This window comes from Nelumbo lutea, chromosome 3 (genome assembly GCF_056320005.1).
Source record: "Nelumbo lutea isolate HS-2025 chromosome 3, American lotus-T2T, whole genome shotgun sequence".
Taxonomy (NCBI): Eukaryota; Viridiplantae; Streptophyta; class Magnoliopsida; order Proteales; family Nelumbonaceae; genus Nelumbo; species Nelumbo lutea.
The window spans coordinates 2,222,869-2,233,595 of record NC_142686.1 but is presented as its reverse complement, the minus strand read 5'-3'; the positions used below and the strand labels follow the sequence as shown (position 1 = coordinate 2,233,595).

The window sequence follows — 10,727 nt, the reverse complement described above, 5'->3', positions numbered from 1 at the left end:
CTGCTCTCTAGCTCTCTCATATTATCTTCAAAGCTCTCTACAATAAGAGTGCTAACTTAAGCGTCGGAGAGCCCCCACCGGGAAAATACCCCCGGGACCTCTGATTCAGTTCTCGCAGGTTCTTCAACTCCCGCCGCCTACGAAGAGGAGGAAAAGATGGAGTTCTCGGAGGTCCCTCAGCTCCCGCCACCTACAAAGAGGAGGAAAAGATGAAGTTCTTGCAGGTCCCTCAGCTCCCGCTGCCTACAAAGGAAAGAAGACCACCTCATGCTGAGGGTAGTCGGATTGCGCCGCGCCAGGGAGCTCCAGCATTCTCTAAGTCACCGGCCGCCTAGTAGGCAGTTCGCCACCAAGCAATTCGCCACCAAGCAATTCGTCACCAGGCAATTCGCCACTAGGTAGTTCGCCACCGAGCAGCTCACCACCGGGCAGTTCACCACCAGGCAGTTCGCCACCAGGCAGTTCGCCACCAGGGTGCTCGTCACCAGGCAGTTCGCCACCAGACAATTCGCCACCGGGCAGTTCGCCGCCAGGCAGTTCGCCCCCATGTCACGGGGGTAATTCTACAGCGGAAGAAACCCGTGCGGCGTCCTGGCCAAGGCAGGCCAGGACAAGCCTTTGTGCGCTTAGAGGCTAGGAGTTGCCCACTGGGATGGCTCCACCAAAGTCAGTAGCACTGGATCATGACCTCAAGTCCAATGGTCGGGGCACTCTTCTGGCTCAGACCGGTCCATGGGAGGCGCCGCTTACGTGCTAAAGGGGGACAACCATCATGGAAGGCGACCATGCGCCGATGAGGTGACTTGGCACCGATGTGTAGGGTCTCCTGTATGCCGATGATGGCAGGCACCTGTGTGCCATGATGATAGGCAACCGCTTGGGCCGGAACCCACCCGTGCGCTAGGGGCAACGGGATAGCTCAATCAGCTTGGGCAAGGGGCTGGCGAGGTGTAGGGACGTGCTTGAGCCAGGCCCGCGTGCCAAGCCTCCCTTGAATGTCGGCAGCGCAGTGCCGGTCCAACACTGTCCCCATGAGCTAGTGTGCGCCCATGAGGAACCCTGGTAGCCATGCTAGCCGTTAACCAGGGCCGCCCCGCAAGGGGATGATGGTCTACGAGTGCCAAGGTTAGGCACCCAAGGAGGTCGACCACCCCTCCTCAAAGAGTACGTTAAGCTTTCGGTGGTCTGCCTGAAGATGACATCAGTTCTCCCAAAAGTCTTACAGGCAAAAATGACGGGCATGTCCCTAACGTAAGCCTGCCAAGCGTAGGCAAGGCTAAGCCTGCTTTGAACCGTAACAGGCTCCCCCACTCAATCCATTGTCGTCCTCGACAATGGGTCTTCCTCGTGAATGGGCGTCTGTGTCCCGCGCCATCCACTTCCTTGCCAGTTCCAGGGCTCGTCTGGCTAGCCCGGGTCTTGCCTATATTGGTGTCCATTTATGGGGACGGAACCATTTCACCATGCCGGCCTGCCTGGACTTCACCCCAGTGTCGAGGTTACTCAAACCGCGCAATGGCTATGCCGTTGAATTGTGAAAGAAGGGCCCTCGAAGAAATGTGTGTGGTGCTTCGCGGAGGTCCGCCCCATGTATCATCTTACCTCAAGGCTCAACCGTCTTCTTGGTAGCTTTTCAGTGATGCTACCGAACACGTTGATAGGTCTACTCCTCATGTTGGCGATGACCTGGGTACCCTTTCACCATGCTGGCCTGCAGACTTCACCTCGCCCTGTGCGGGTTACTCAAACCTAGCCATGGCTTATGCTCTCCTGGGCCCTCGAAACTACGCTTCGCCTCGCCGACTCGGGCTACATCTTCACTCCGAGGGGGCCCCACTGCTGCTGCCTCAAGGAGACTTGACCGCTTCGAACGCGAGTGTGGCAACTTTTACCCATGAGTTGCCGAACATGCACTCGCCTTGTGATAAGCTTCTGCTGCTGCAAGTGTTCAACCTAAAAACTGAGCATGTCCACCTGATACTTTGCCGGTGTAGGGCCGCCATGCTCCAACGGCTAGCGTAACCACATTCCTAACAAAGCCCACGCGTCTGCCCCCGCATGAGGACAACTACCAATGCGTCTGCACCCGCAAAGGAAGCTGTTTTAGGGTCATTGGAATGGGAACGCGAACATTGAATGGCCTCTTGATAGGCCTGATTAACAATCTGCTCGGGCAGTGTACCCACATTCCTATCAAGGCTCACGCGTCTGCCACCGCATGAGGACAACAACCAAAGCGTCTGCAACCGCTAGGGAAGCTGTTTTAGTGTCATTGGAATGGGGCCACAAACTATGAAATGGCCTCTTGCCAGGCCTGATCTGAATTATGCTCGATCCTGGGTGGAGGTGACTAGGGACCGCACCCCACCAAATGTTGCTTGTCGAAATGAACGCTTCAACTGGCTCTGGGCTAATCTGCTGAAAACCAACTGCGGCTCCAACTGGCCAACTTGCTCTGATACCAACTGTCACGGGGGTAATTCTACAGCGGAAGAAACCCGTGCGGCGTCCTGGCCAAGGCAGGCCAGGACAAGCCTTTGTGCGCTTAGAGGCTAGGAGTTGCCCGCTGGGATGGCTCCACCAAAGTCAGTAGCACTGGATCATGACCTCAAGTCCAATGGCCGGGGCACTCTTCTGGCTCAGGCCGGTCCATGGGAGGCGTCACTTACGTGCTAAAGGGGGACAACCATCATGGAAGGCGACCATGCGCCGATGAGGTGACTTGGCACCGATGTGTAGGGTCTCCTGTATGCCGATGATGACAGGCACCTGTGTGCCATGATGATAGGCAACCGCTTGGGCCGGAACCCACCAGTGCGCTAGGGGCAACGGGATAGCTCAATCAGCTTGGGCAAGGGGCTGGCGAGGTGTAGGGACGTGCTTGAGCCAGGCCTGCGTGCCAAGCCTCCCTTGAATGTCGGTAGTGCAGTGCCGGTCCAACACTGTCCCCATGAGCTAGTGTGCGCCCATGAGGAACCCTGGTAGCCATGCTAGCCGTTAACCAGGGCCGCCCCGCAAGGGGATGATGGTCTACGAGTGCCAAGGTTAGGCACCCAAGGAGGTCGACCACCCCTCCTCAAAGAGTACGTTAAGCTTTCGGTGGTCTGCCTAAAGATGACATCAGTTCTCCCAAAAGTCTTACAGGCAAAAATGACGGGCATGTCCCTAACGTAAGCCTGCCAAGCGTAGGCAAGGCTAAGCCTGCTTTGAACCGTAACACCCAGGCAGTTCTCCACCGAGCAGTTCGCCAGTAGGCAGTTCACCACCAAGTAACTCATCACTAAGGCACGCCACCACCGGGTCAAATAACGAGGTACTTAACCAAAAAATTTTACATCAGAAAACATTGATACGTGGCCGAAAACGGTTACATCAATACCCAAATACATTAATTCATGCAGATGCAGATGCAGATGCAGGAGCAAGACTACTGCATCAAACAAAATATTATAAAATATACATACATAAGAAAAAATAAAAATAAAAAAAAAAGAAAAGAAAGGGGCTGGAGTTGGTAAATTTGGAAATTCCCAACAAAAGTATGCATGGGAGATGGGAGAGATTAGATTTCAAAAGCCAAGAAATGGAATGTCTTGTTTTTTTTAATTTTTTAGTGGATGGAGTTGGAGTAATCCGCATTCATGGAGATGAGAGTAGGCGAGGGGTAACTACTGAGAAGAGAGGAAGGATGACTTGCTGCTAACCTTCTGATCAGCAGTCATGAGTCACCCTTCACATCTTGACCTTAAGCAGACGGCAGAGAACAGAAGGGCAAAAGCCTTGGCTTGGATAATTAACCTGCATTCTGCAGCTAGCTAGACAGAGAGAAGGATGCCTTACAGCAGCTAGAGCAGTCAGCTCCAGTGTCAGTGTCTCGCATGATCTCCTTTTCTTCGTCCATGATCTCCACGTACATCTTCGCCATATCTCAAGCAAAAAGACAAGATGGTCTACTCCGGCGATATGTAAATAATATATGCATGTCCCTCCATCAATTCATCTATTTGTCAAATAGTTTCTGGCTCTCTTCCTGCGCCATGTGCACTGTACTATTACTGTTTACAGTTCATTATTATTATTTTCTCTTATTCTTCTTCTTCTTGAATGGCTTATTAATTGTTTCGATGCTCCATACATGATCCTAACCCTCCAACAAATCCCATCATCATCATCCAAGCTGCTTTTAAATGTTATTATGTTAGTGGCAATAAAGTAATTACATGCTAGGATCAGGGTCCTTTGTGAAATCGAATAACGTTCACTCCTCTCTCCCTCCCTTCCAAGATGAAAGACCAGCTGTGTCTGTGTGTGCTGACCATATGAACACGGATAACGGACGAAATTTTGTCGTTTATAAACGCAGACTTTAAATAATTGCTCCAAAATGTAGCAAACACCCGGAACTGAGTATTAAGAAGAAACAAAGAAAACGGTATTTAATTGTTTCATCTCACTTGATCAATGTGTATCAAAATACAAAAAAAGAAAATTTGTGGATCAACTGAACTTAATTACTCTAAACATTACCAAAATTTCTCTTATTATGACTAACCAGAACCCATCGTGCAGAGAAGTTTCTTATCTATATAAAGAGAAGATCACTTTATTATCCCATTTTTTTCGTTATATGCTTTTTTTATCTAAAATGGAACAATCCCCAGTTCCCAACCCATATACCAAATCAAAGAGATTCCCTTTCCTGATCACTATTTCCAAAAAAAATAATAACAATAATGAACAGCTCCAGTTTCCTGTTATATCAGAAAGAAGGCAAAAATAATGAGAAAACTACAACAGTTTCCAAACAAATGAGATGTATTCTTTTCTCCCCCATACAATAAACTTTGTGCAAACAGTTTGTAATTTCCATCTGGGTAGTGGTCCTTTTCTTGAAAGGTATCACGTGAGTGTGCAAATGTTTGCCTTGTATGACAGGTATTCAAGTAGGACTGTACAGAATGACCCAACTTTTTCAAAATGCCTTCTGTAATGCGAGTACCTTCCCTCAGCTGGGGGGGGGGGAGGCAAAACTATCTTTAGTGGTCCATACCTTCAGAAGCCCACATTTCATTTCACTATTTACTTTTATCATATGTATGCTTGAACCAATTTGCAGGGAAAAAAATAGGATCTTGGGATGGATGGAAAATTGTAGCTTGAGTACCATTAATTGTACCAAGACAATGCCTTTTTTTTCTCTTTCACAGAAGTTAAACAGAAAATTAAAAAAAAAAAAAGAAAATCACAAACCGAGCAAATTGTTCTGAGTAAACAGGGGAAATTAAGAAAAAATGTTCTACATTCCTGTTAATTAATCTTCTAATTATTGATAAGCACCATTTATAATGTAAACATTCCAACATGGTTGTCTTGACTTGGAATAGTTTTTGATGAATTATCAGTCAAACCCATTTTGTCAGATAAAATTCGCTTGTTGCATTAATTAGAAGGAAAATGTGGATGGATAATGACATAATGCGTTCATTCAATGACAGTATAGTAGCAACTAGCAACTATCATACATGGATAATGGCATCTTCATCCATAACTCCTGGCCTTGTACTTGGAGATAATCAAAGTTTAATCACTCAATCCATTTCATTTTTGGAAAACACAAAAGAAGCAAGGCCTGGTTTCTGACAATAGTTCTCTTTTTGTTCAAGCAAAAGATGATATCTTCTTTTATTAATTAAATTTCTCTTATAAATTGGGAAATACTGTTTTTCATTCTCTTTCATTTTCAGAAAGGAAAGTAATCTTGTAATGCAACATTCTGTGCAACAGAGTGTAACTGCATTTGCTTAAAGTATAAAGGGTATTTTTCTTGTTTATTACTGGTCATTATTTGGTTAAAAGTTAAAACAAAAATAAAAGCCACGTAGTTGTAAATATTTAATTTCAGGTAGGGAAATCAGGGTTTTTAAGTATCAGGAATCTGGATTTCAAATTCCAAAACTCTCTTTTCAATCTCAAAGCAGCAACCTCTATGCTGAATCAGCCAATTCAGCAGAGACGACCCTACTCACGAGTCACTGTGAAGCGCGACCTCTCTCTCTCTCTCTCTCTCTCTCTCTCTCTCTCTCTCTCTCGTTTCCTGAACGCCCTATGTCTCTATCATCTCCATACTCAGCCTGGAAGGAAAGAAAAAAAGTTAGAATAAATAATAAAAATAGTGGGGTTTCTCTTTATTAAAAATGTCCACTCACTGAGCAAACTATTTATTAGTCGGATGGGTCTACACTAAAGAAACAAACCTTCCCCCACCTCTTTCTCTCTGAAACTTTGTTGTCAAGCGTCATTTTCCCTCCTGAAACAATGCACTGTCCATCTCGGAAAATTATCGCCACAGCTACAGCACTGCTGCAGCTATTCCAGTTCATGGGGATAGCAGCATCTCTTTCTTCGTCTGATAGGATTACCGAGTTACCCGGACAGCCCCAAGTCAGTTTCCAGCAATTTTCAGGCTATGTTACTGTGGATGTCAAGAGACGGAGAGCTTTGTTTTACTACTTCGCTGAAGCAGAAATAGATCCAGCATCGAAGCCTCTTGTTCTCTGGTTAAATGGAGGTAAGTCGAATGGGTTTTCTGTGTATAGAAGAACTGAAGACGGAAATGTAGTGTGCAGAAGATGAGAGAAAGAAAGCGAAGGAATTCAGGATTTTAGGATTCTGAGTGTGTTCGAATTTTCTTGTGCAGGGCCTGGTTGTTCTTCTCTTGGAGTTGGGGCATTTTCTGAAAATGGGCCTTTTAGACCAAGTGGGGAGGTTCTGGTCAGAAATGAATATAGCTGGAACAGAGGTGACATGCCCATGCACTTCCAATAGTTATTCTTTTTGTTTATGTTTTTTCCCTTTATTTTTTCTTTTTCTGAGAATTAAGATGTGGTAACAGAAAGCATAAAAGGATATGGCTGATTCCTTTCTCTCTCTATTCCACAGAAGCAAATATGCTATATTTAGAGACACCTGTAGGAGTCGGGTTCTCTTACTCGACTGATACTTCCTCCTATGTGGCCGTGGATGACAAGATAACAGGCATGTCTCAATTTCATTACTCTCTCTTCCTTTTATTTATTTTCACATGTTGACTCGAAAGATCACTTATGTTTTTAACTCCAATTTTTGTTTAATGGAAATCTTCTGCTGTTCCAATCAAAATGTTGTTTTGCTTCCAGGAGTTTTTTTTTCCCCTTCCCTGAACAACCATTACGTTTAGGATTCTAAGATACGGAAAATGAATATTTTGTAGTTCCTTTTGGACAGAGTATCTAAAAAAAAAAATTCCTTATATTGAACGTATCTACCATGGCTTTATCATCCATATCTAAACTTCCGTTTACGAGTAATTCTGATTTCCAGGCATGTAGTCTTTGCAAATTGCATTCTGAGACTGTTTTTACTTTTGCTTTCTTAAGCCAGGGACAATCTCGTTTTCTTGCAACGATGGTTCCTCAAGTTCCCACAATATAAGCACAGGGACCTGTTTATAACAGGGGAAAGCTATGCAGGTAAGCTGTTGCTCAAAAACAACTTCCATCTCCTGTGATTGCAAAGGACATAAAAGACACCAATTCCGAAGTTCTTGCTATTGTAGGCCACTATGTTCCACAACTTGCAGAGCTTATAATTCAATTCAACAAGGAGAAGCTGTTCAATCTGAAAGGAATTGCTGTGAGTATTATAAACTTGAAACTTCAAATTTTGACGATTTTACTCGATTCTTAATCTTTAATGAGATTACTTATTCTTGCTTGAACCTAACGATGAAGTTTCTTCAACTGCAGCTGGGAAACCCAGTTCTAGAATTTTCTACAGATTTCAATTCAAGAGCTGAATTCTTCTGGTCTCATGGGTTGATATCAGATTCTACATACAAACTCTTCACCTCTGCATGTAACTATTCTCGGTATGTTGGTGAATACTACAGGGGTTCCGTTTCCTCTGTCTGCTCAAGGGTGATGAGCCGGGTGAGCAAAGAAACCAGTAGATTTGTGGACAAGTATGATGTTACTCTTGACATCTGCATATCTTCAGTGCTTTCGCAATCCAAGGTGCTTAATCCCCAGGTGAGTTTGAAAACATGGTTTTCATCAACTCCATTAACTGCTTCAAATTTGACCTTTTGTCTGTGCTTCATTTTTCCCCTCTCACTATCTTCTTTTTTTTTTTTTCTTTTCTGTTTTTATCTGACAGCAAGTTACCGAGAGGATAGATGTCTGTGTTGAGGATGAAACAGTTAATTACTTAAACAGGCGGGATGTGCAGAAGGCTCTCCATGCACGTCTTGTAGGAGTCCGCAGATGGGCTGTTTGCAGCAAGTACTTCTCTTCACTTTATGAAAGAAACACAATGAATGATATAATTGAAAATTGACCGTCCTGTTGGTACAGAACTTTTGGCCCACTCAGTCTCATGATAACTGGCCAGCCTCATGATAGAATTTATCAATGACCAAATTGAATAATTTAATTATCCTAATAAGCAGACATAATCCCATTTTCTCAGACTGTTTTTATACTTCTAGTAGCCAAACTAGCCATGATATTACAAGAAGACTGTTTGAGTACTTGTAGTTTATTGCTTGAAGTGTAGGATGCAGAAGGGACTCGGTTCCTCTGTGAACAGGATTTGGGGCCGAATGTGGGGCAGGGTTTTCATTACATCTTCTTCTATTGACTTGAACTCTTTTTCTTATGGCATTGATGGCTATGACAGTATCCTGGATTATGAGCTGCTTAATCTGGAGATACCTACCATATCTATTGTAGGCTCACTTGTTAAGGCTGGAATCCCCGTATTGGTTTACAGGTAAATTTTGAATTTAAGGTTCATCTTCATTATCTGAGATTAAAAGGAAAAAAAAAAAAAAAAAAAACTCTGAATAACTAGTTAGAAATGACACAATAACATTCTTCACTTCAGCGGGGATCAAGATTCTGTTATCCCATTAACTGGTAGCCGAACTCTGGTACATGAACTGGCAATGGAGCTTGGGCTGAATACTACGGTGTCTTACAGAGTTTGGTTTGCGGGGCAGCAGGTAAATCTTTTGGTAACACTTGCATGATATTCATATTCTTTACGACATAACTATCTAGCTTCCTTATTTTTGTTTCTCCTTGAGAGCCAAAGCCATGAAAAAAAAAGCTTGGAATGAAAAAATTCGGTATTGGGTCGTACAATTCTTGTATAGGCTCCTCTGTTATCTAGTACACTTGCATGATATTCAACTGAAATTCTGTACTATTCCCTTTTTCCAGGTTGGTGGATGGACACAAGCTTATGGAAATATTCTCTCATTTGCCACCATTAGAGGTGCTTCACATGAAGCTCCCTTCTCACAGCCGGAGAGATCACTTGTTCTGTTCAAGTCCTTTCTTGAAGGCCGGCCTCTGCCTGAAGTGTTCTGATCTAATGGTAAGTTTCATTTAGAGAAAAAGGAAAGAAAAGTTAGAAGTTGTAAGTAATGTTTTTCATGGTATTCAATAAGTGAAGGAATAATAGTCAATCTAGTGAAAGAAAGAAGTTGCAATTTTTTTTTTGTCCCCTGGGTTTGTCATTGTTCTATAACTTCAAAGTTAACAGGAATTTTGTAAAGATGCGAATGCAAAGAAACAAAATTGAGGTCTCAAGGTTTCGCAGAAAACTTTTGCTGTTTGGATAAAAGGAAAAAAAAACCGCCCAGCCTGGGCTGTTTTGGACGTTCCTGCCCATCACCTTAGTACCTTACCATGGGTGTGGGGTAAAAGTGTATTTGCAACCAATATTTTTCAGTCATCAAAGAGACAAGAAAGGGACCTAGTGGGGGCAACGTGTCATGCACAGGAAGCTCCCAAACAGCTCTCAGGATGTTTTCTTTTTCATCTTTTCGAACAGCCAAAGTTTTCTACAGAAAGTTTACAGCTTTTAAGCTGGTATTTGCCAGCAGGTTCAGTTTCTCTGGCCTGGCGGTCGTGGCCATTAGAAACTGGGCCCTACTGTGCGGAGTAATTTTTGTTCCTCTTTTTTTTTTTAATATATTACATAACACTAAGTGAGTTTGTTTCTTTTCTCTTTCAAGTAAGTATATGGATCGTAGGCATTCTTTGAATGTTGAATGGGGAGGATATGTCAATTGTGGTGGAAGGAAAAATGTTCTTGGATTGTAACATAGGTCACTCGATCCCATGAGTTCGGTGCTAGATGTAACCTGTCCACGCACGCACTGTATAGTGTATACATACCATAATATAAGCTCACACAAGAACAAGACACAGACTCATTCTGCCTATGTGGGCCTGGGCCCATTGCTTAATGCCCATGCTTATGCATGGATCTACGTCTTTTTAGACGGTATTCATCATAACTCAAGTGTGGAGTTTAGTGACCGTACAAAATATCATATGGGAGGGCTTTTTTGGATCCGCTGATCAGTGGACTGGTGGCTACGTTTACCCAGCCGGCACTTTGGTCATATGTGGCCAGCAATCCAATCCAATATGCGGCTGGGTGAACGCTTCTGACCTTATATCAGCACACTTAAAGCCATGTTATTTTGTGGCTTATAAAAGCCTCAAAACTGACTTTTTCATGAAATTATTTTAGGTAACTTCTCCAAGTAGCTCAATCAACAATTCAACATTCAATTTCTCCCAAACCGGTTTTAAGAAAATTTGATTCAAACCTTATTAAATCGAATTTGGACAGTCTATTATAATCATTCAATTAGGTCAATCTAAAATAAATTG

General features: G+C 43.7%; 1 protein-coding gene across 1 annotated transcript; it reads left to right on the top strand.

Moving 5' to 3' along the window:
* The first annotated feature begins 5,951 nt into the window (after positions 1–5,951).
* Positions 5,952–9,632, top strand: LOC148862346 (serine carboxypeptidase-like 45). Its single transcript, XM_088976534.1, has 10 exons — positions 5,952–6,568; positions 6,698–6,799; positions 6,940–7,035; positions 7,416–7,508; positions 7,595–7,671; positions 7,785–8,066; positions 8,194–8,318; positions 8,716–8,808; positions 8,923–9,040; positions 9,261–9,632. The coding sequence occupies exons 1-10, from the start codon at positions 6,316–6,318 to the stop codon at positions 9,408–9,410; spliced, it is 1,389 nt and encodes a 462-aa protein (XP_088832660.1). The 5' UTR covers positions 5,952–6,315; the 3' UTR covers positions 9,411–9,632.
* The last annotated feature ends 1,095 nt before the right edge of the window (positions 9,633–10,727 follow it).

Excerpts from the sequence above, each read along its gene's own strand:
- LOC148862346 (XM_088976534.1), top strand. The coding sequence starts at position 6,316 with ATGCACTGTCCATCTCGGAAAATTATCGCCACAGCTACAGCACTGCTG. Across the intron at positions 7,036-7,415 it reads CGTGGATGACAAGATAACAG|CCAGGGACAATCTCGTTTTC; the intron begins GCATGTCTCAAT and ends TGCTTTCTTAAG. Across the intron at positions 8,067-8,193 it reads CCAAGGTGCTTAATCCCCAG|CAAGTTACCGAGAGGATAGA; the intron begins GTGAGTTTGAAA and ends TTTATCTGACAG.